The sequence below is a fragment of the Coregonus lavaretus genome (genome assembly GCF_964263955.1).
Source record: "Coregonus lavaretus genome assembly, contig: HAP1_SCAFFOLD_3906, whole genome shotgun sequence".
Lineage (NCBI taxonomy): Eukaryota > Metazoa > Chordata > Actinopteri > Salmoniformes > Salmonidae > Coregonus > Coregonus lavaretus.
In genome coordinates this window covers 11,004-36,958 of record NW_028157112.1, presented here as the reverse complement: position 1 = coordinate 36,958, position 25,955 = coordinate 11,004, and the positions used below count along the sequence as shown (strand labels likewise).

General features: G+C 42.4%; 1 protein-coding gene across 1 annotated transcript; it reads right to left on the bottom strand.

Moving 5' to 3' along the window:
* Positions 1-21,111: 21,111 nt before the first annotated feature.
* LOC311125801 (protein Tob1-like) lies at positions 21,112-25,135 on the bottom strand. The gene is made up of 2 exons (XM_084199834.1): positions 24,885-25,135; positions 21,112-23,288 (listed from the first exon to the last, which is right to left on the bottom strand). Exon 2 carries the CDS (start codon positions 23,047-23,049, stop codon positions 22,030-22,032), a length of 1,020 nt encoding a protein of 339 aa, XP_084055960.1. The 5' UTR covers positions 23,050-23,288; positions 24,885-25,135; the 3' UTR covers positions 21,112-22,029.
* Positions 25,136-25,955: the final 820 nt, after the last annotated feature.

The following is a 25,955-nucleotide window of genomic DNA, read 5'->3' as shown; positions in this document are numbered from 1 at the left end:
TACACACACACATGCACACACACACACACACATACACACACACACACAGGGAGCGGCCTTGAGCATGTGTATAGGAGAGGAGAGTTGCGTATCTCACTCCACCTGTGCTGTCTGTGGATGGATGGGTTTCCAGGTTGATAACAGAATAGGAACAGTGGAAAACATAGAAGCAGAGGAATACATGATGAGACAATACCATAGAGGAGATTCAGTGGAGTGAAAGGACATGAGGAGAGATAACTTGTAAAAAAAAAAAGTGCAATGAAATGTGTTGTTTTTACAGGTTCAGCCATAGTAGAACGGCGCCCCTGGAGAAAATAGGGTCTGTAAGCAAATCATGAGGATTGGTGGGTGGACTCAGTGTAGGAGAGAAGAGCCTGAAGCACAATAGCATGGATGGACAGAGCTCATATTACATCTAACAACCAGCATACAATACTATCACAGCTGAGATAGTGACACAACACGCCCAGTCACCTGCATAGTGTGTGACGATATGTAGATTACATTGTCCCTGTACCATGGTGTGACATTTAGATTACATTAACATGTTAATATGTGGTGGTGTGCAGAATAGACTGAACGCTAGGAGCTAGGAGGGAGTGGGGATAGCCTGGTAATACCAGACTGAACGCTAGGAGCAAGCAGGGAGTGGAGATAGCCTGGTAAAACCAGCCTGAACGCTACACACACCAGTGATCACAGCATTCAGGCTGGTTCAGCCAGGCTAGAGTGGAGTCTGAGAGAGAGTTGGGCCTTCACTCATTTGTTATAATAAGCTCCGAATTATGAAGCACGTACATTTTAATCACCAGTGAAATTGATATATTATGAAACAGTACAGTCATTTATTTTACTGGTAAACAAACTTTTGATTTGTCACCAGCCCAAAAGGGAGACTACTGCAGGTGGGATTATATTGTAGAGCAAAAACCCTACTGTTCTACTGCACCAGACAGTACCTAAGGAAACACCTTAATATATACCTTCTGTTTATATTGTTTGGATCCTGGATGCTGATTGGTTGATAGCAGGGAGTTACTCACCACAATCCTCAGGTAATGCCTGTTAACAGTTCCATTTTAATTATCAATGGGCATCCACTGTCCCACAGCCCAGCCAGGCAATTCATAATCTTCTCCCCTGGAAAAAGGGTCTAGACATTATTTCCCCATGGGTCTAAGCTGACATATAGAATTGTTTTAAGATGGTCATATTATGGATCATTTAGCTATTTGATTTCAAATTTTAGGACCCCTTTAGGTATAAAAACAATATATAAAAAAAATACTTGACAAACTACGAATTTGGCCTTTACTACTATAGGCCCGAGAAACGCATTGAATAACACATTCATAAATGGCAAAAAAGACAGTCAAAAAATAAATCATAAGAAACAGGGTTTTGAAATGTTTGGCCTATAGCTAGGAGATATAAAGCTCAGGCAATATATATATATATTTTGGGACATATTTAACCCCTTTTTTGGTAGGCACAAAACTACCTTCATACTTCCATTCATTTTTTAAAACTGGTACTGGTTACCTTCAGGCGAGTCTGGTGACACTTGTGGGGGTCATAGAGCAAAACGGAGACCATCATAGTGTTTGTGAGAGTCTCCCCTTTCGTGAGAGTCTCTCCTTAGAGTGGCCATAATTGTTTGTAAGTCAAACCGTTCGGACGCTACAGACGTTTTCGTGAGAAGACCGATTTTCGGTATGTCTCATGGTCTGACAAACGCCGCTCTAGCTCTGTCACCTTTCACCGCAGATGCGGAAGTGTGACATCGGCACCGGAGCGTCAATCGACTAGTGGGTTAAGCTTAGTGTTTATAACCTCCACCACAGATGTGGGTTTGATCCCATAATGGGTTTTACCTCTTTGTCACATTGGACCAAAGCATGTGCTAAATGACCCTATTATGAGTATAGTAGAGGAATCTGGACCATAACAACCAAGTCTGCCTTCATGGAGCCCACACTGTATAACACAGGGCAGTACTGTACGTTCACATGTCCCCTCCACATTCATCAGGGCCCTGTGGTGGAGGGGACCAGGGGAGGACCAGGGGATGGGCCCTCCTCTACCCTCTGTCTACCCAGACCAGACCACAGGCAGGCTGGGGAAAACATCCCCCTGGTGTAGGCATGGGCACAGAGAGCTCTCCGACTGAGTAAACAACAGTGTTTGGCCCAGGGAGAACACAGCACAGGGTGAGAAGGTCACTCACAGAGCTATGAGGGACCCTATTCCTTATATACTGTACTATTAACCAGAGCTATATACAGTACTACTATTAACCAGAGCTATACAGTGGGGGAAAAAAGTATTTAGTCAGCTACCAATTGTGCAAGATCTCCCACTTAAAAAGATGAGAGAGGCCTGTAATTTTCATCATAGGTACACGTCAACTATGACAGACAAATTGAGAGAGAAAAAATCCAGTAAATCACATTGTAGGATTTTTAATGAATTTATTTGCAAATTATGGTGGAAAATAAGTATTTGGTCACCTACAAACAAGCAAGATTTCTGGCTCTCACAGACCTGTAACTTCTTCTTTAAGAGGCTCCTCTGTCCTCCACTCGTTACCTGTATTAATGGCACCTGTTTGAACTTGTTATCAGTATAAAAGACACCTGTCCACAACCTCAAACAGTCACACTCCAAACTCCACTATGGCCAATACCAAAGAGCTGTCAAAGGACACCAGAAACAAAATTGTAGACCTGAACCAGGCTGGGAAGACTGAATCTGCAATAGGTAAGCAGCTTGGTTTGAAGAAATCAACTGTGGGAGCAATTATTAGGAAATTGAAGACATACAAGACCACTGATAATCTCCCTCGATCTGGGGCTCCACGCAAGATCTCACCCCGTGGGGTCAAAATGATCACAAGAACGGTGAGCAAAAATCCCAGAACCACACGGGGGGACCTAGTGAATGACCTGCAGAGAGCTGGGACCAAAGTAACAAAGCCTACCATCAGTAACACACTACGCCGCCAGGGACTCAAATCCTGCAGTGCCAGACGTGTCCCCCTGCTTAAGCCAGTACATGTCCAGGCCCATCTGAAGTTTGCTAGAGTGCATTTGGAAGATCCAGAAGAGGATTGGGAGAATGTCATATGGTCAGATGAAACCAAAATAGAACTTTTGGGTAAAAACTCAACTCGTCGTGTTTGGAGGACAAAGAATGCTGAGTTGCATCCAAAGAACACCATACCTACTGTGAAGCATGGGGGTGGAAACATCATGCTTTGGGGCTGTTTTTCTGCAAAGGGACCAGGACGACTGATCCGTGTAAAGGAAAGAATGAATGGGGCCATGTATCGTGAGATTTTGAGTGAAAACCTCCTTCCATCAGCAAGGGCATTGAAGATGAAACGTGGCTGGATCTTTCAGCATGACAATGATCCCAAACACACCGCCCGGGCAACGAAGGAGTGGCTTCGTAAGAAGCATTTCAAGGTCCTGGAGTGGCCTAGCCAGTCTCCAGATCTCAACCCCATAGAAAAACTTTGGAGGGAGTTGAAAGTCCGTGTTGCCCAGCGACAGCCCCAAAACATCACTGCTCTAGAGGAGATCTGCATGGAGGAATGGGCCAAAATACCAGGAACAGTGTGTGAAAACCTTGTGAAGACTTACAGAAAACGTTTGACCTGTGTCATTGCCAACAAAGGGTATATAACAAAGTATTGAGAAACTTTTGTTATTGACCAAATACTTATTTTCCACCATAATTTGCAAATAAATTCATTAAAAATCCTACAATGTGATTTTCTGGATTTTTTTTTCTCATTTTGTCTGTCAGGCCTCTCTCATCTTTTTAAGTGGGAGAACTTGCACAATTGGTGGCTGACTAAATACTTTTTTCCCCACTGTATACAGTACTACTATTAACCAGAGCTATATATTATACTACTATTAACCAGTGCTTTATACTGTACTACTATTAACCAGAGCAATATACTGTACTACTATTAACCAGAGCTATATACTCTACTATTATTAACCAGAGCTATATACTATACTACTATTAACCAGTGCTTCATACTGTACTACTGTTAACCAGAGCTATATACTGTACTACTATTAACCAGAGCTATATATTATACTACTATTAACCAGTGCTTTATACTGTACTACTATTAACCAGAGCAATATACTGTACTACTATTAACCAGAGCTATATACTGTACTATTATTAACCAGAGCTATATACTATACTACTATTAACCAGTGCTAAATACTATACTACTGTTAACCAGAGCTATATACTGCACCACTATTAACCAGAGCTATATACTGTACTACTATTAACCAGAGCTATATACTGCACTACTATTAACCAGAGCTATATACTATACTACTATTAACCAGTGCTTTATACTGTACTAATATTAACCAGAGCTGTGTACTATACTACTATTAACCAGAGCTATAAACAGTACTGTATTACTATTAACCAGAGCTATATACTATACTACTATTAACCAGTGCTTTATACTGTACTACTATTAACCAGTGCTTTATACTGTACTACTATTAACCAGAGCTATATACTGCACCACTATTAACCAGAGCTATATACTGTACTACTATTAACCAGAGCTACAGTGGGGAGAACAAGTATTTGATACACTGCCGATTTTGCAGGTTTTCTTACTTACAAAGCATGTAGAGGTCTGTCATTTTTTATCATAGGTACACTGTAACTGAGAGACGGAATCTAAAACAATAATCCAGAAAATCACATTGTGTGAATTTTAAGTAATTAATTTGCATTGTATTGCATGACATCAGAAAAGCAGAACTTAATATTTGGTACAGAAACCTTTGTTTGCAATTACAGAGATCATACGTTTCCTGTAGGTCTTGACCAGGTTTGCACACACTGCAGCAGGGATTTTGGCCCACTCCTCCATACAGACCTTCTCCAGATCCTTCAGGTTTCGGGGCTGTCAATACGGACTTTCAGCTCCCTCCAAAGATTTTCTATTGGGTTCAGGTCAGGAGACTGGCTAGGCCACTCCAGGACCTTGAGATGCTTCTTACGGAGCCACTCCTTAGTTGCCCTGGCTGTGTGTTTCGGGTCGTTGTCATGCTGGAAGACCCAGCCACGACCCATCTTCAATGCTCTTACTGAGGGAAGGAGGTTGTTGGCCAAGATCTCGCGATACATGGCCCCATCCATTCTCCCCTCAATACGGTGCAGTCGTCCTGTCCCCTTTGCAGAAAAGCATCCCCAAAGAATGATGTTTCCACCTCCATGCTTCACGGTTGGGATGGTGTTCTTGGGGTTGTACTCATCCTTCTTCTTCCTCCAAACACAGCGAGTGGAATTTAGACCAAAAAGCTCTATTTTTGTCTCATCAGACCACATGACCTTCTCCCATTCCTCCTCTGGATCATCCAGATGGTCATTGGCAAACTTCAGATGGGCCTGGACATGCGGTGGCTTGAGCAGGGGGACCTTGCTATGAACAGTGTGTTACTAATGGTTTTCTTTGAGACTGTGGTCCCAGCTCTCTTCAGGTCATTGACCAGGTCCTGCCGTGTAGTTCTGGGCTGATCCCTCACCTTCCTCATGATCATTGATGCCCCACGAGGTGAGATCTTGCATGGAGCCCCAGACCGAGGGTGTTGGCCGTCATCTTGAACTTCTTCCATTTTCTAATAATTGTGCCAACAGTTGTTGCCTTCTCACCAAGCTGCTTGCCTATTGTCCCGTAGCCCATCCCAGCCTTGTGCAGGTCTACAATTTTATCCCTGATGTCCTTACACAGCTCTCAGGTCTTGGCCATTGTGGAGAGGTTGGAGTCTGTTTGATTGAGTGTGTGGACAGGTGTCTTTTATACAGGTAACGAGTTCAAACATGTGCAGTTAATACAGGTAATGAGTGGAGAACAGGAGGGCTTCTTAAAGAAAAACTAACAGGTCTGTGAGAGCCGGAATTCTTACTGGTTGGTAGGTAATCAAATACTTATGTCATGCAATAAAATGCAAATTAATTACTTAAAAATCATACAATGTGATTTTCTGGACTTTTGTTTTAGATTCCGTCTCTCACAGTTGAAGTGTACCTATGATAAAAATTACAGACCTCTACATGCTTTGTAAGTTGGAAAACTACAAAATCGGCAGTGTATCAAATACTTGTTCTCCCCACTGTATATACTATACTACTATTAACCAGTGCTTTATACTGTACTACTATTAACTAGAGCTGTATACTATACTATTATTAACCAGAGCTATAAACAGTACTGTACTACTATTAACCAGAGCTATAAACAGTACTGTACTATTATTAACCAAAGCTATATACTGTACTACTATTAACCAGAGCTATATATTATACTACTATTAACCAGTGCTTTATACGGTACTACTATTAACCAGAGCAATATACTATACAACTATTAACCAGTGCTTTATACTGTACTACTATTAACCAGAGCTATATACTGCACCACTATTAACCAGAGCTATATACTGTACTACTATTAACCAGAGCTATATACTGTACTACTATTAACCAGAGCTATATACTATACTACTATTAACCAGTGCTTTATACTGTACTAATATTAACCAGAGCTGTATACTATACTTCTATTAACCAGAGATATAAACAGTACTGTACTACTATTAACAAGAGCTATATACTGTACTACTATTAACCAGAGCTATATACTATACTACTATTAACCAGTGCTTTATACTGTACTAATATTAACCAGAGCTATAAACAGTACTGTACTACTATTAACCAGAGCTATGAACAGTACTGTACTGCTATTAACCAGAGATATATACTATACTACTATTAACCAGAGCTATAAACAGTACTGTACTACTATTAACCAGAGCTATATACAGTACTACTATTAACCAGAGCTATATAATGTACTACTATTAACCAGAGCTATAAACAGTACTGTACTACTATTAACCAGAGCTATGAACAGTACTGTACTGCTATTAACCAGAGCGATATTCTATACTACTATTAACCAGAGCTATAAACAGTACTGTACTACTATCAACCAGAGCTATTTACTGTACTACTATTAACCAGAGCTATATACAGTACTACTATTAACCAGAGCTATAAACAGTACTACTATTAACCAGAGCCACTTCTGGTCAGAAGTAGTGCACTATAAAGGGAGTGTCAACCATACAATAGATACTATATTTAGTTCAGCAAACTATCATCCATATTGGCAACAAACTATCATCCATATAGGCAACAAACTATCATCCATATTGGAAACAAAGTATCATCCATATTGGCAACAAACTATCATCCATATTGGCAACAAACTATCATCCATATTGGCAACAAACTATCATCCATATTGGAAACAAAGTATCATCCATATTGGCAACAAACTATCATCCATATTGGCAACAAACTATCATCCATATTGGCAACAAACTATCCCCGACAATAACATTCTGATATTCTACTTTACATGCAATAATGTAAAATGTTATCTTAGATTATACTGTCTGGGGAATGACAACCCAATATTATGGTGCAAAAGGCATTGACATTAAATTCCAAAAGTATAGCTGAGAAACATTTGTAACCAAACCAGTCCTTGTATGAAAGTGTTCTCTTTAAGAACATGCATACTGATGCGTGGATATGGGCATTTATATACAGTTGAAGTCTGAGGTTTACGTACACCTTAGCCAAAGACATTTAAACTCAGTTTTTCACAATTCCTGACATTTAATCCTAGTAAAAATTCCCTGTCTTAGGTCAGTTAGGATCACCACTTTATTTTAAGAATGTGAAATGTCAGAATAATAGCAGAGAGAATGATTTAATTAAGCTTTTATTTATTTCATCACATTCCCAGTGGGTCAGAAGTTCACATACACTCAATTAGTATTTGGTAGTACTACTATTAACCAGAGCTATATAGAGTACTACTATTAACCAGAGCTATATAATGTACTACTATTAACCAGAGCTATAAACAGTACTGTACTACTATTAACCAGAGCCATGAACAGTACTGTACTGCTATTAACCAGAGCTATATACTATACTACTATTAACCAGAGCTATAAACAGTACTGTACTACTATTAACCAGAGTTATTTACTGTACTACTATTAACCAGAGCTATATACAGTACTACTATGAACCAGAGCTATATACAGTACTACTATTAACCAGAGCCACTTCTGGTCAGAAGTAGTGCACTATAAAGGGAGTGTCAACCATACAGTAGATACTGTATTTAGTTCAGCAAACTATCATCCATATTGGCAACAAACTATCATCCATATAGGCAACAAACTATCATCCATATTGGAAACAAAGTATCATCCATATTGGCAACAAACTATCATCCATATTGGCAACAAACTATCATCCATATTGGCAACAAACTATCATCCATATTGGAAACAAAGTATCATCCATATTGGCAACAAACTATCATCCATATTGGCAACAAACTATCATCCATATTGGCAACAAACTATCCCCGACAATAACATTCTGATATTCTACTTTACATGCAAGAATGTAAAATGTTATCTTAGATTATACTGTCTGGGGAATGACAACCCAATATTAGGGTGCAAAAGGCATTGACATTAAATTCCAAAAGTATAGCTGAGAAACATTTGTAACCAAACCAGTATGAAAGTGTTCTCTTTAAGAACATGCATACTGATGCGTGGATATGGGCATTTACAGTGGGGAGAACAAGTATTTGATACACTGCCGATTTTGCAGGTTTTCCTACTTACAAAGCATGTAGAGGTCTGTAATTTTTATCATAGGTACACTTCAACTGTGAGAGACGGAATCTAAAAATCCAGAAAATCACATTGTATGATTTTTAAGTAATTAATTTGCATTTTATTGCATGACATAAGTATTTGATACATCAGAAAAGCAGAACTTAATATTTGGTACAGAAACCTTTGTTTGCAATTACAGAGATCATACGTTTCCTGTAGGTCTTGACCAGGTTTGCACACACTGCAGCAGAGATTTTGGCCTACTCCTCCATACAGACCTTCTCCAGATCCTTCAGGTTTCAGGGCTGTCGCTGGGCAATACAGACTTTCAGCTCCCTCCAAAGATTTTCTATTGGGTTCAGGTCTGGAGACTGGCTAGGCCACTCCAGGACCATAAGATGCTTCTTACGGAGCCACTCCTTAGTTGCTATGGCTGTGTGTTTCGGGTCGTTGTCATGCTAGAAGACCCAGCCACGACCCATCTTCAATGCTCTTACTGAGGGAAGGAGGTTGTTGGCCAAGATCTCGCGATACATGACCCCATCCATCCTCCCCTCAATACGGTGCAGTCGTCCTGTCCCCTTTGCAGAAAAGCATCCCCAAGGAATGATGTTTCCACCTCCATGCTTCACGGTTGGGATGGTGTTCTTGGGGTTGTACTCATCCTTCTTCTTCCTCCAAACACGGCGAGTAGAGTTTAGACCAAAAAGCTCAATTTTTGTCTCATCAGACCACATGACCTTCTCCCATTCCTCCTCTGGATCATCCAGATGGTCATTGGCAAACTTCAGACGGGCCTGGACATGCGCTGGCTTGAGCAGGGTGACCTTGCGTGCACTGCAGGATTTTAATCCATGACGGCGTAGTGTGTTACTAATGGTTTTCTTTGAGACTGTGGTCCCAGCTCTCTTCAGGTCATTGACCAGGTCCTGCCGTGTAGTTCTGGGCTGATCCCTCACCTTCCTCATGATCATTGATGCCCCACGAGGTGAGATCTTGCATGGAGCCCCAGACCGAGGGTGATTGACCGTCATCTTGAACTTCTTCCATTTTCTAATAATTGCGCCAACAGTTGTTGCCTTCTCACCAAGCTGCTTGCCAATTGTCCTGTAGCCCATCCCAGCCTTGTGCAGGTCTACAATTTTATCCCTGATGTCCTTACACATCTCTCTGGTCTTGGCCATTGTGGAGAGGTTGGAGTCTGTTTGATTGAGTGTGTGGACAGGTGTCTTTTATACAGGTAACGAGTTCAAACAGGTGCAGTTAATACAGGTAATGAGTGGAGAACAGGAGGGCTTCTTAAAGAAAATCTAACAGGTCTGTGAGAGCCGGAATTCTTACTGGTTGGTAGGTGATCAAATACTTATGTCATGCAATAAAATGCAAATTAATTACTTAAAAATCATACAATGTGATTTTCTGGATTTTTGTTTTAGATTCCGTCTCTCACAGTTGAAGTGTACCTATGATAACAATTACAGACCTCTACATGCTTTGTAAGTAGGAAAACCTGCAAAATCGGCAGTGTATCAAATACTTGTTCTACCCACTGTATATACAGTTGAAGTCGGAGGTTTACGTACACCTTAGCCAAATACATTTAAAATCAGCTTTTCACAATTCCTGACATTTAATCCTAGTAAAAATTCCCTGTCTTAGGTCAGTTAGGATCACCAATTTATTTTAAGAATGTGAAATGTCAGAATAATAGTAGAGAGAATTATTTATTTAAGTTTTATTTATTTCATCACATTCCCAGTGGGTCAGAAGTTCACATACACTCAATTAGTATTTGGTAGCATTGCCTTTAAATTGTTTTACTTGGGTCAAACGTTTCGGGTAGCCTTCCACAAGCTTCCCACAATAAGTTGGGTGAATTTTGGCCCATTCCTCTTGACAGAGCTGGTGTAACTGAGTCAGGTTTGTAGGCCTTCTTGCTCGCACACACTTTTTCAGTTCTGCCCACACATTTTCTATAGGATTGAGGTCAGGGCTTTGTGATGGCCACTCCAATAACTTGACTTTGTTGTCCTTAAGCCATTTTGCCACAACTTTGGAAGTATTCTTGGGGTCATTGTCCATTTGGAAGACCCATTTGCGACCAAGCTTTAACTTCCTGACTGATGTCTTGAGATGTTGCTTCAATATATCCACATCATTTTCCTTCCTCATGATGCCATCTATTTTGTGAAGTGCACCAGTCCCTCCTGCAGCAAAACACCCCCACAGCATGATGCTGCCACCCCCGTGCTTCACGGTTGGGATGGTGTTCTTCGGCTTGTAAGCCTTGCCCTTTTTCCTCCAAACATAACAATGGTCATTACGGCCAAACAGTTCTATTTTTGTTTCATCAGACCAGAGGACATTTCTCCAAAAAGTACGATCTTTGTCCCCATGTGCAGTTGCAAACCGTAGTCTGGCTTTTTTATGGTGGTTTTGGAGCAGTGGATTCTTCCTTGCTGAGGGGCCTTTCAGGTTGTGTCGATATAGGACTAATTTTACTGTGAATATAGATACTTTTGTACCTGTTTCCTCCAGCATCTTCACAAGTCCTTTGCTGTTATTCTGGGATTGATTTGCACTTTTCGCACCAAAGTACGTTCATCTCTAGGAGACAGAACGAGTCTCCTTCCTGAGCGGTATGACGGTTGTGTGGTCCCATGGTGTTTATACTTGCGTACTATTGTTTGTACAGATGAACGTGGTACCTTCAGGCGTTTGGAAATTGCTCCCAAGGATGAACCAGACTTGTGGAGGTCTACAAAAAAAATTCTGAGGTCTTGGCTGATTTCTTTTGATTTCCCCGTGATGTCAAGCAAAGAGCCACTGAGTTTGAATGTAGGCCTTGAAATACATCCACAGGTACACCTCCAATTGACTCAAATGATGTCAATTAGCCTATCAGAAGTTTCTAAAGCCATGACATCATTTTCTGGAATTTTCCAAGCAGTTTAAAGACACAGTCAACTTAGTGTATGTAAACTTCTGACCCACTGGAATTGTGATACAGTGAATTATAAGTTAAATAATCTGTCTGTAAACAATTGTTGGAAAAATTACTTGTGTCATGAACAAAGTAGATGTCCTAACCAACTTGCCAAAACTATAGTTTGTTTACAATACATTTGTGGAGTGGTTGAAAAACAAGTTTTAATGACTCCAACCTAAGTGTATGTAAACTTCAGACTGTACTTGCTTCATGTTAATTCATGGAAATGCTCTCAGACTTTGACAGGATCTGGGATTTGCATGCTGTCACACCTGTGTTGGGTTTGGTTATATCAACGTTTTAAAGGTCAGCTGTCAGAGAGGATACGTTGTGAATATTCTGTATGAATGAGGATCATCCCTGTCATAGCCTCTCTCTGGTTTTGAACAAGTTGGAATGAGTTAACTTTTGGTTTAAAGCATTTGTTGTGTAGTTTCATCTTACCTGTTGTATAAACAGTAGCTATGATGGGAGACGAGGGGTTAACACAATAGCCAAAACGTCAAATAGAGAGAGAGATAGAGTGATGCGGGGAGGAATGTGTGTGTGTGTGTGTGTGTGTGTGTGTGTGTGTGTGTGTGTGTGTGTGTGTGTGTGTGTGTGTGCCTGCATTCCTGCATATTATACTGGAATGGCTGGGATTCCAGGACAGCTCCAGTTCCAGCTTTTGTGTGGCTGGTTGTTCCCCTCCCGTCCTGACGAGGGATGTCCTAACAGGTTTACTGGGGCTCTTGGGAGGTCTCTACCACTCACAGGCATTTAAACTAGATACTAGATCACCACGCTCTTAAAAATAAGGCAACTCAGGTAGGCTTCCCAATCCAAGGTTATACTGTATCTATGCCACTGTCCTCTTGGCTGTTCTTCAGGGGTTTAAAACTGGGGTGGCTGGTAATCAGTGGTGTAGTAAACAGTTTACCCACTTTCTTTACCCATCAGTTTACCCACCTTTTGCAGAGAAATGCATTGAAAGAATAGGAAGTGTTATTTTTTTCACCGCGACTACCGATCAGTTTACCAACCTACTTCTTTACCACTACATCACTGCTGTTAATGTATTAGTAAAAGGTGTTATGAATACAATTGTATTGAATGAATTTGTACATGATATGTTAAAAATATTAAATATAGCCAAATAATGTTTTTCTCTGATGAGTAATGCATTGGTGCAAGACGCAAGTGAATGGAATGCGGTCTGCTAAGATAATCAAAAACATCTGTGGCTCTTTGTGACGATACTAAGGTTGAGTCTCTCTGTCATATTTGTACTGCTTTAGTTTCTTTAGGCCCATATATTAATGGTCTCAGACAGGCGAGGAGAAGATCAAGCTATTCAAGAGTGACTGGCTTTTACAGTGCAGCCTCTATCTCCACGTAGTCTGACTTCCTTCTTTCTAATCCATATCTGTGTCATGCTACCCAACACACACCTGAGGCTGTGAAAAAAACATTCCAGTGTGTGTGTGTGTGTGTGTGTGTGTGTGTGTGTGTGTGTGTGTGTGTGTGTGTGTGTGTGTTTGCGTGTGTGTGTGCGTACGTGCCCTGACCTCTCCCCATAATCAGCATGCTACAAATCATCTTCTTCCAAGGACAGAGCCTCTACCCTGCACACACACATCACACAATTCTGTTGCTATGGCACTCACTCTAGTATGAGGAAGGGATGAATAGCAGGCAGGCAGACACACTCACTAACACCCATACACACACACAGACACAGACACACTCACTAACACCCATATACACACAGAGACACAGACACACTCACTAACACCCATACACACACACACACACAGACACACTCACTAACACCTATACACACACACAGACACAGACGCAAGCGCTCACACAATCACACACACATACGCTCACACACACATACAAACGGACGCATGCCCATGCGTGCACACACACAGACATAGAGACTGATGAATCGCAGGTGTCACCCTCTCCCCCTGCCTCAGATCTGCAGATTGCACAGCTCTGATTAAGGTCCCTGTGACGTGTAATCTGATTCATTTCCCTGGGACACGACATGTTTAGTTCCTACTGTGAGAATTTAGGATCGCAGATGCCATCTAAGGGGGAAAGGGAAACTCTGGAATCTGTAGGGCAAAGGCCCTTGAGGACTGAGGTAAACTGGAAAGGCTGCAGTGTTTGGAGTCTGACATGCGGGTACAGCTCAATAGTGTCCTCTCCTTCATTTACACTGCACATTGAGTTCAAATGAGGAAACGAGACGAGGAGAGGAAGCCATTTCAACCTATTGAGATACTCCTCTTTGGTATCAGGACCCAGCAAGGTGGGGGAGTGGCCTGGGGGCCTCCAGGCATGCAAGTCAGAGTGGTCTGATATGCTCTGCTGGAACAGAGGAGTTGGTCGTCCTGAGAGGCGATGGGGGGAGGGAGGCAGGAGGGAGGAGTTTGTTTGTTCTTGGTTAGTGGTTAACGCGGCTGCAGATAAGAGCAACTGCAGCTTAAGGGGCTGGATGGGTGAGTGTCTGCCAGCGATATACTGTATGTACACAACAAAGCTGACCACTCCCATGTACTGTACCTTTAAATAGGATGGTTGTGTGTGTGTGTGTGTGTGTGTGTGTGTGTGTGTGTGTGTGTGTGTGTGTGTGTGTGTGTGTGTGTGTGTGTGTGTGTGTGTGTGTGTGTGTGTGTAACGTGTGTAACGTGTGTGTGTGTGTCTGCGTGCATGTGTGAGCGTGTGTGCGCGTGTGTGTATTTGAGTTAATCATTTATGCTTTGCACAAGGTTTCCTAAGGGCAGGCAAAGCTCACCAGAACACTCAAATACAGTATACCATAGCCCAGGTAGTTATTATAGCAGAGTTGAGAGACTGCTCCTCCCAAGGCTTTTTAGACAATATTTGGGTATGGTCTATTTGACGTGGCTTAGGTGGAGACATTTCCTTGAGTAATGTTGGTATCCTGAGATTGGGTGTTCCAAATGGGTGTGGGAGACAGAGTAAATAGTTGTGATACCTGCCTGTCCTCCCTTTAACCATGACTCTTATGCTGGAGTCAATTAAATGTGACAGCAATGATTACACAGTCTGTTTACAAAATACACTAGTACAGTGGGGGAAAAAAGTATTTAGTCAGCCACCAATTGTGCAAGTTCTCCCACTTAAAAAGATGAGAGAGGCCTGTAATTTTCATCATAGGTACACGTCAACTATGACAGACAAATTGAGGAAATAAAATCCAGAAAATCACATTGTAGGATTTTTAATGAATTTATTTGCAAATTATGGTGGAAAATAAGTATTTGGTCACCTACAAACAAGTAAGATTTCTGGCTCTCACAGACCTGTAACTTCTTCTTTAAGAGGCTCCTCTGTCCTCCACTCGTTACCTGTATTAATGGCACCTGTTTGAACTTGTTATCAGTATAAAAGACACCTGTCCACAACCTCAAACAGTCACACTCCAAACTCCACTATGGCCAAGACCAAAGAGCTGTCAAAGGACACCAGAAACACAATTGTAGACCTGCACCAGGCTGGGAAGACTGAATATGCAATAGGTAAGCAGCTTGGTTTGAAGAAATCAACTGTGGGAGCAATTATTAGGAAATGGAAGACATACAAGACCACTGATAATCTCCCTCGATCTGGGGCTCCACGCAAGATCTCACCCCGTGGGGTCAAAATGATCACAAGAACGGTGAGCAAAAATCCCAGAACCACACGGGGGGACCTAGTGAATGACCTGCAGAGAGCTGGGACCAAAGTAACAAAGCCTACCATCAGTAACACACTACGCCGCCAGGGACTCAAATCCTGCAGTGCCAGACGTGTCCCCCTGCTTAAGCCAGTACATGTCCAGGCCCGTCTGAAGTTTGCTAGAGTGCATTTGGAAGATCCAGAAGAGGATTGGGAGAATGTCATATGGTCAGATGAAACCAAAATAGAACTTTTGGGTAAAAACTCAACTCGTCGTGTTTGGAGGACAAAGAATGCTGAGTTGCATCCAAAGAACACCATACCTACTGTGAAGCATGGGGGTGGAAACATCATGCTTTGGGGCTGTTTTTCTGCAAAGGGACCAGGACGACTGATCCGTGTAAAGGAAAGAATGAATGGGGCCATGTATCGTGAGATTTTGAGTGAAAACCTCCTTCCATCAGCAAGGGCATTGAAGATGAAACGTGGCTGGATCTTTCAGCATGACAATGATCCCAAACACACCGCCCAGGCAACGAAGGAGTGGCTTCGTAAGAAGCATTTCAAGGTCCTGAGGTGGCCTAGCCAGTCTCCAGATCTCAACCCCATAGAAAAACTTTGGAGGGAGTTGAAAGTCCGTGTTGCCCAGCGACAGCCCCAAAACATCACTGCTCTAGAGGAGATCTGCATGGAGGAATGGGCCAAAATACCAGGAACAGTGTGTGAAAACCTTGTGAAGACTTACAGAAAACGTTTGACCTGTGTCATTGCCAACAAAGGGTATATAACAAAGTATTGAGAAACTTTTGTTATTGACCAAATACTTATTTTCCACCATAATTTGCAAATAAATTCATTAAAAATCCTACAATGTGATTTTCTGGAATTTATTTTCTCATTTTGTCTGTCATAGTTGACGTGTACCTATGATGAAAATTACAGGCCTCTCTCATATTTTTAAGTGGGAGAACTTGCACAATTGGTGGCTGACTAAATACTTTTTTTCTCCACTGTATGTATGCACCCCTCACACATACTTCTCATTCTGAAAAATGGAAGCATTTACTTGTGAGGGGAGTCGTAGTAGTAGTAGTAGCAGCAGTATTAGCAGTAGTACATTTTACATTTTAGTAGACGCTCTTATCCAGAGCGACTTACAGTTAGTGAGTGCATACATTTTTTCATACTGGCCCCCCGTGGGAATCGAACCCACAACCCTGGCGTTGCAAACGCCATGCTCTACCAACTGAGCTACATCCCTGCCGGCCATTCCCTCCCCTACCCTGGACGACGCTGGGCCAATTGTGCGCCGCCCCATGGGTCTCCCGGTCGCGGCCGGCTACGACAGAGCCTGGATTCGAACCAAGATCTCTAGTGACACAGCTAACACTGCGATGCAGTGCCTTAGACCACTGCAATACTCAAGAGGCCGCCGCCGCAGCAGCAGCAGCAGCAGGTTTTTGTAGTAGCCTAGCCTACCCAAAAACAATCTGAGGAACACAAACACAACTTGCCTACTTCCCTCAACTTGGCACAAATATGTTATAAAAGCAGGCATGTTCAAGCAGAACGTTTGCATCGTATCAACACACTCAGTGTTGTAGTGGGCTAACTGATCTGTGAGCAGCTTCCCCTTCTCTTCCCACTGGGCAAAAACTGGTTGAATCAACATTGTTTCCACATAATTTCAACAAAATAATTCAAGTTTTGGTTTTTGCCCTAGCACTACACAACTGATATAAACTTGATGATTAGTTGATTATTTGAATCAACTGTGTAGTGCTAGGGCAAAAAGTGGAAAACGGATTGAATTTGCAAAAAGTATTTGATCCCCTGCTGATTTTGTACGTTTGCCCACTGACAAAGACATGATCAGTCTATAATTTTAATGGTAGGTTTATTTGAACAGTGAGAGACAGAATAACAACAAAAAAATCCAGAAAAACTTGATTTGCATTATAATGACGGAAATAAGTATTTGACCCCTCTGCAAAACATGACTTAGTACTTGGTGGCAAAACCCTTGTTGGCAATCACAGAGGTCAGACGTTTCTTGTAGTTGGCCACCAGGTTTGTACACATCTCAGGAGGGATTTTGTTCCACTCCTCTTTGCAGATCTTCTCCAAGTCATTAAGGTTTCGAGGCTGACGTTTGGCAACTTGAACCTTCAGCTCCCTCCACAGATTTTCTATGGGATTAAGGTCTGGAGACTGGCTAGGCCACTCCAGGACCTTAATGTGCTTCTTCTTGAGCCACTCCTTTGTTGCCTTGGCCGTGTGTTTTGGGTCATTGTCATGCTGGAATAACCATCCACGACCCATTTTAAATGCCCTGGCTGAGGGAAGGAGGTTCTCACCCAAGATTTGACAGTACATGGCCCCGTCCATCGTCCCTTTGATGCTGTGAAGTTGTCCTGTCCCCTTAGCAGAAAAACACCCCCAAAGCACAATGTTTCCACCTCCATGTTTGACGGTGGGGTTGGTGTTCTTGGGGTCATAGGCAGCATTCCTCCTCCTCCAAACACGGCGAGTTGAGTTGATGCCAAAGAGTTCCATTTTGGTCTCATCTGACCACAACACTTTCACCCAGTTCTCCTCTGAATCATTCAGATGTTCATTGGCAAACTTCAGACGGGCCTGTATATGTGCTTTCTTGAGCAGGAGGACCTTGCGGGCGCTGCAGGATTTCAGTCCTTCACGGCATAGTGTGTTACCAATTGTTTTCTTGGTGACTATGGTCCCAGCTGCCTTGAGATCATTGACAAGATCCTCCCGTGTAGTTCTGGGCTGATTCCTCACCGTTCTCATGATCATTGCAACTCCACGAGGTGAGATCTTGCATGGAGCCCCAGGCCGAGGGAGATTGACAGTTATTTTGTGTTTCTTCCATTTGCAAATAATCGCACCAACTGTTGTCACCTTCTCACCAAGCTGCTTGGCGATGGTCTTGTAGCCCATTCCAGCCTTGTGTAGGTCTACAATCTTGTCCCTGACATCCTTGGAGAGCTCTTTGGTCTTGGCCATGGTGGAGAGTTTGGAATCTGATTGATTGATTGCTTCTGTGGACAGGTGTCTTTTATACAGGTAACAAACTGAGATTAGGAGCACTCCCTTTAAGAGTGTGCTCCTAATCTCAGCTTGTTACCTGTATAAAAGACACCTGGGAGCCAGAAATCTTTCTGATTGAGAGGGGGTCAAATACTTATTTCCCTCATTAAAATGCAAATCAATTTATAACATTTTTGACATGCGTTTTTCTGGATTTTTTTGTTGTTATTCTGTCTCTCACTGTTCAAATAAACCTACCATTAAAATTATAGACTGATAATTTCTTTGTCAGTGGGCAAACGTACAAAATCAGCAGGGGATCAAATACTTTTTTCCCTAGGTGTATTTTTATTTATTTTTTTAATCACCCAACTTTTAACCTAAATCCAATGACATAGTGACATTTATGGTTGATTTCACATTGAATTCATGTTAGTTGACAACTCCACCAAATGTAAATCAAAAATAGATGTTGAACTGTGCCTAGTGGGGTTGTCATTGCTCATTCAATTGATTTAATGTGGCTCCAGAAATGGAGTCTGCATGACTTAGAGCTGGGGAACTGGAAAGCCATTAACTGTTCTGCTGAGATGATTGACATTTACATAACTCTATGTCTGCTCGTTTCAACAGAAAGCTCCACCTGTTTTTATAACAGCCGTGGCTCTGGGCTGGATTACATCAATGATGCCGCCAGCTCTCATTCTCTCACACTCTCTTTCTGTTGCTATCCCTCCTCTTTCTCTCTCTGTTTCTACCCCCTCTCTCTCTTTCTATCCCTATCACTTTTTCTTCCTCCCTCCCTATCGCCCTATCACTTTCTCGCCCTCTTTTTCTTCCCCATCCGTTCCTATCCCCCCTCTCTCTCTCTCTCCTCCCTCTCTCCTAGAATCAGAGCGGGGTTGATGACGTCCAGTGAAACTAGAGCCTGTGGAGGGAGACCAGACAGAACAGGCTCAGGAGAGCAGAGCAGAGCAGAGCAGGGTGATAATCCCTCAAAGGCATCCCCAGAACTGCTTGTCCCCAACACACATATTTCTATTACACGCACATGTGCACAAAAATACTCACGTACAAGTGCATGCACACACACACACATACTGTATATCTAAAACCATCCGTGAACTTTACACAAGTGCAGCTGACAGACAACAGTGCAGCAGATACTTGGTGAGCTAACCTCAGAGGAAGGTGGTGTGCCACCAGGGTTAAAGTGCTCTCTGTGTACCCACCGGCATGTTAGTTCTTCTTATATCAGCAGCAACAACATGAGAAATAGAACCTATAGGCGATCCATTATGGTTGAAACCATTATTCCAAGTCCATGAATAGTCCAACAATACCTCAACATAGATCACTCTTGGAAGAAGCAAACAAGCGACATACACTTCCTCTTCAGACCAGCCTAAATCCCATTAAAATGGCATTCTTATTCTGCTCATTCCTTCCTCTATCACAAGTCAGCAATCATAGTTATCCAATGACCTGTCACCTCAGGACACTGGGTGAAAAATGATTGAGAATCGCATGCAGCTGGCCACAGTGTAGAAGCCTTCAATGTGGCTATTGTTATAATATACAATAGTACCCAAAATGCTCAGTACATCCACTTCAAAATCAGTATAGATGAAGGGATGGAAATAACGAGTATTATCCCAGAAATAAATGTGACTGAATTTACTCTGGAGACCAAACATGGATGAAGGTACTGTAAACACAACATATCCCCTAGCTTAACGGACCGTCTTTGCATTCAACATTGTTTGACTAGACAACTGGCAGGCTGCAGGGTTCACAGGCGGGCCTGTAGGCTAATAGGGCTAACATGTACAGTGCACGAATATAAACGCCTCAGCTCTCAGTAGGCTAACTGACTCAGAGGTGATGTGCTAAGGTCTGGGATGAGACGGTTAGCAGGCTTAACCACACCATGCCTCTATCCATATGTCTAATAGGCCCACGAAGCACATGGACTGACTACACTGTATGTAGCCTCTGAGAACCAGCAAAGGCAGAGGATATGTAGACAGTCGGAATACATGTGCAGGGTAAATCAAATCTCCGGTAAAAAGGGGAATACCCTCGTTGGCTCTTTTTGTGTAGCCAGGTTTTGAATGTTGATGGAAATTTATAAATCAGTGTTGTTTTGTCAAGGATAACCCCACTGGTAATTCTAGACAATAGCACAGAACACTAACGTTCACCCTGATTCGCAGCAATAAGACTCATAACATTTTGATATGCCCAATTGTGTAACACTAGTTACAAGACTACCATGTATAGAATATGAATGTATAATGGTGCAGTCTTACCAATAACAGCATACTGACATGTCAGTACCTTATATTATGCAAAGTCTTTGCAAATCACAAGTTTTACTGCAGGTTTGAACCATGTGTCAAGAGCAAGGTCTTGTGCAAGTGCACCAAGAGTATGCTGACCAGAGCTAAATTAGGCACTGAAGGATAGGCTAGGACTCCTATTTCTACAATAAAGTGTGTGTACTTAACACTTCAATGGAATGTGTGACATGGAACACTGGATAATATCGCCTTCATACATATGTCCGCTGTCCAATCTACCCATGAACAATCAACACCACCAATGAGAACATAGACAAGTGTATATTTTCAAGCTTTTTAATACAAACTTAATAAATGATCAGTCCCGCTTAACATGTAAGACAGACTCCAAATACTTTGTTATACCGTTTGTTTTATCAAGTATTGCACAATGTAGGTACAAAATTAATATACGATTACATTTTGTCCATAATATAGCAAAAATCTTTAAACTCTTAACAGAAAATACAACTCTTATGTTTCTCAAAAAAGCAAATATTCTTAAATCCCACCACTACGGAATATTCTGTACACAATCTTTAGAATAGTCAATGTTTTTTTTATTTTTTAACTTTTATTTTTTTATTTTTTTTAAGAGGGATTCATTTTACAATTTCAATAAAAAAAAAGAACATAGTCGCTGCAGCCATCACGGATCACTGTAGTAGTAAAAAGATATAAATGCAATACCATGTCGTAGAAACAATATATACTCTGATATTTTACAAACTCTGTACTAAATTAAATTATACAATTAGAAAAAAGACCAGGAAATCCCACTTATTAATGCCAATCCTTGGAAAATTGGCGGTGTCCAGTTACGTCTTAAATACTGAAAGAGGCCATGACTTGTATTGTTTTTCTTCATTATCTTTAAAACAGTCACGTAAAAAATAATTTCTGTGCTTGGTTGGCAAAAGAAATAATGATGCATGTTGAAGTTTAGGTAACCAAGCTTGGACATCTTGTACTACAAGCTTCATTGTAAAAAAAAAGAAGATATAACTCAAGGGGGCAAAGTCGTTTCACCCTCAGGCTCATGCACTTGGACTTGTTGTCGACTGTAAGATCTGTGTACAAGTTACTTTCAATTTTTCCTGGAAATTCTGTTTTCTTTTTTTTATGTGTGTTTAGTCTTTTTTTCCCCATATCACATATCTGTAGTCGTTTCTGTGTAGTAGTACTGTAGTATCTTTGTGTACTAATTGGCCATCACTGGCTGGAATTGCTGGTTCGAATACTGCATGTTGTTCAAGCTGAAATTCAAGCCGTCCATGAGGGACTTGTCGTTGAGGCCTCCGTAGGCCGCAAACACGTCGAAGGCATTGCTGTACTGCAGCGGGCTGAGGCTGAGGGAGCTGTCACCGGGGAATAGGGCACTCGGGCTCCCCTGGCCGTGGAGGTTGGGGAACACAAACTCCTTGGCGTTGGGGCTGAGGGCCGAGGCCTTCTGCTGCTGCTGACCCAGGCCCAACCCGTAAAGAGAGTGCATGGAGGTGGAGATGGCTTTCTGCTTCAGCAGCGTGTTCACATTCAGGCCCAGGTTGGTGGGCGAGGTGCGGGCCACCTTCTGGCCCTGCCCGCCTTGGCCGGCGTTGCCGCTCTGGTTGTTGCGACCACTGCTCTTCATTTTGGTGGAGCCGAACTTGGTGGCGGCGAAGGTGGCGGTGGTAAAGGTTAAAGGCTGGGTGGAGCGTGGCATGAAGGTAGGGCTGACGGCGGCTGAGTGGCCGAAGGGAGGCGAGGGCGAGCTGGAAGTCGGAGAGGGGCCCACCACAGGCTCGCTGATGGGCATGAAGACCTGGGCCTCGGGGTTGAAACTGTTCTTGATCTCCTTGTCCAGCTCCAGCCCACTGGGGCTGCTCTCATTGCTGTCGTCCACGTAGAGCACCTTGACGGGCCCCTTCTCCCCGATCTGGTAGGATACCTCGAAGGGGTCGATCCACACGCTGAGGTCCTGAGGCAGATTGTGGCGCACGTCCTCAATGTCCAGGCCACTCTCTTTGGCTGCCTTCTCTACCACCGGGTCCACCTTCTCCCCTACGTGGATGCACCTGAATCCGGAGCCCTTGTATGGCTTGTCTGGGTACCAGTGGCCCTCGTACTTCCCCTTGAGCTGCCTCTCCAGCTCCTCACCGAAAATGTTGACCCGTCGCCGCGGCAGCTTGTTGTACAGGTAGGAGATGACGAAGTTGAGGGCTACTTGGATTTCAAGCTGCATAGCTGGCTGCTGAACTGCTCCGGGTGCGAGTAGAAGAAGTGTCGGCAGCTGCGTCCTGTTGGGTTGCTTTATGTATCTGTGGTGGGTGGCGTAGGTGCTTCCCAGGCAGGGTAGGGTGTGATGGGTTGGGTTGGGTCAACGCCAGGCAAAAGGAACTAGAGCTTTGTGGAACTGCTCTAAATCAAAAGTGCTGGTTGCAGAAAAGAGGCGTTCTTCCACAGGTTGAGTGATCCTTTTTCCTGAAAAAAATAGTAGAGAAAAAACGATTAGCATATTGTTCAGACAGATATGCAAAACAATATCAAGACATTAAAATGCATGAACAATTCCTCCACTAGATATCAACCGTGTAAAGAATTAGCATTACTGAAGCAACATTTTGTATAATTGGACAACATTTTGCAAATAGGGAAAGCTGTGGGTGGCAATGTCCTTGCCTACTTGACTGAGGTTGAGTCTACTACTGTAGACTTTGTAAAGGAGTGCAATAAAATGCCCTTTAAATGTTAACCCTCTACTTCCTGGGGGAAACATCTAGAATTGAATTGCGGTCTGTATGAACACTCAAATCAACTAGTATGCTATGACGGATCAAGCAGTCACCTCTTCTCTGTCTAGGTTCCAGTTTCAAGTCTCAACGTTTATTTGTCACATGCACAGGATACAGCAGGTGTAAAACAGTAGTGAAACGCTTACTTACAAGCGCTTTCCCGAACAATGCAGTATTCAGTATCAAGGTCTATAGCCTGAATCATCTTTAACAATGCAATGTCACGCCATGGAACACAACGACCTAGTTTATAAATAGCCATGACAAGCAAGGTAGTGCATTTGTCTGAATATCTACAACTCAATATGAAAAAACTAAAGATTCCACAGTAGATGAAAACGCATTCATAATGTTAGAAATCTCCACGCAGAAAGAGAGCTGTGCTGTTTTCCCACCGCGAAGCTATAGAGGAGCACTAGAACTGATCGTGTTACATAATAAATAGTTAGCCTCGTTACAATGTTGCCAACGTCACAAGAGTCGCGGTTACATTCGGAAAGGCATACTGCACTTTTTTTTTACAAAACAGTTACATATTAGCAATCAGGCTGGCGATACAATATTTACAGCGTACATTTTTCTATCAGATTGGCGGCTCTCAACTCCCACTACTTGGTAGGCGGATTAAAATGTAGTAGTGAACGTCGACTAGGCGAGGCAGGGGATAGGAAGGTTAGGTGTTGCTATTATCGGAACAGTGTCGAAATAAACGGTTTAGCAAAATGTAACAACTAGTCTATTCATTTAGGATATGGCCAAGTAGAGAAGGAAATGCAAAATACGCTGTATCCAATAAACGATCACACTGTCATTAAGAAAAAGACGGTTTTCTGCCCAACAGCGGATGGTTTTGTTCCACTTGATTTACTATTCATTCTTTCCGACGTGGAGACTTGATAACCCAGCTAAAAAAGAGAGATGAACATAATTCCATGCATAGCCTATTGCCTCTCCGCAAGTTTCTTCTTTCAATAATTTGACAGTCAGTCTTGATAGTCAAGCAAATGTAGAGAACGATTTAGCTGATATCCCGTCTTTTTTCTCTCTCTCTCTCACACACACACACACACACACACACACACACACACACACACACGCGCGCGCGCGCTTCAGTTAGGCTACCCCTCCCTAATTTCGGGGACCGACGCAGCAAATCAGCTTGATTAAAATCCCCTGCGAAATAATCTGGGGTAAATAGTTAATCATCAAGCAAACTAGGCTACAGTTGATTGATGGATAACCAATCGAACACGCAAAGAGTGACTGAGCCAAAAGCAATACTTACTTTTTCGTACAAAATAAAGATTCTCAGTAGTTTTGAAGTACCGTTAGTGCAAATAAAGTGTAGAGTAGATATAAATACTTTCTTCACATAGAATATAATATGAACATAAAAAAGTATTCCAGTACGTGTAGACGTCGATAAGTTACCGTTATATATTTTTTGCTTTAGTTTCTATTTTTAAGTTGTTTGAGGTTGTCCCCTTTCAGCAGGCTTGCAGACTTTCTCCCTTCTACCTGGGAGTTTTACAACTTCGTCCCAGTCTGCTGTCATGCGCCTGTATTTATAGCTTTCCTCCGCCATGGGCACGAGGTAGGCGGTGATGCGGTTTCAGAGGACAAAACAATAGGGGCACCATATCTGGGCTTGCAATTGGTCAGGTTGGGGAATCCAGCCCACTGGAAATGTACAAACTCGCAAGTGTATTGGTTAGTTCTACTGTCAATCCAAGGCTTAAAAATGAAGAGACGCCCATAACAAGAACATTTGCGTCACACTTTACCTTGGTATCCTCTGACAGCAGACAAAAATACATCGATTATGAAGTCAGACATAGGCTAAGTTATTAATTTGCATATAATAGCTTTTGATTATGTATTTTCAGCGACGCATGGTTGATAGATTATATGTATTTGCTTGACATCAACATGATTTAGATCAGCGTATCAATCCTTTCAGCCTGAGATATCTCCACTATTGCCTCGACAAGGCTACGATATGGAATACTTGCGTTCTAGTAGGTTAACTGGTATTGCCAAGTGCTTCCGACTTATTTATTTGACGTGTTTTAAAATAATGAGCGAGCAATTTGTTGAGCTGAATACACTCTCACCCATGAAACTGTAATAACCATGCGTTATTACCATGCTAGAGCAAACGCACACTGTTGGATCAAAGAATGGCAGTTTGAAAATTATGCGTAAAAGAAAAGGGGGTTGCATTTGGCAATTTCAGTCAAATCTATAGCTCTGTCGGAAAGGACATTCCCAAAGCGGAACGATACAGTTGGAAGCGAAGGGGGTGGGGTTGATCTCCTATTGAGAAAACACTTCGCTGATTGGCTGAAAACGGGGC

Excerpts from the sequence above, each read along its gene's own strand:
- LOC311125801 (XM_084199834.1), bottom strand. The coding sequence starts at position 23,049 with ATGCAGCTTGAAATCCAAGTAGCCCTCAACTTCGTCATCTCCTACCTG.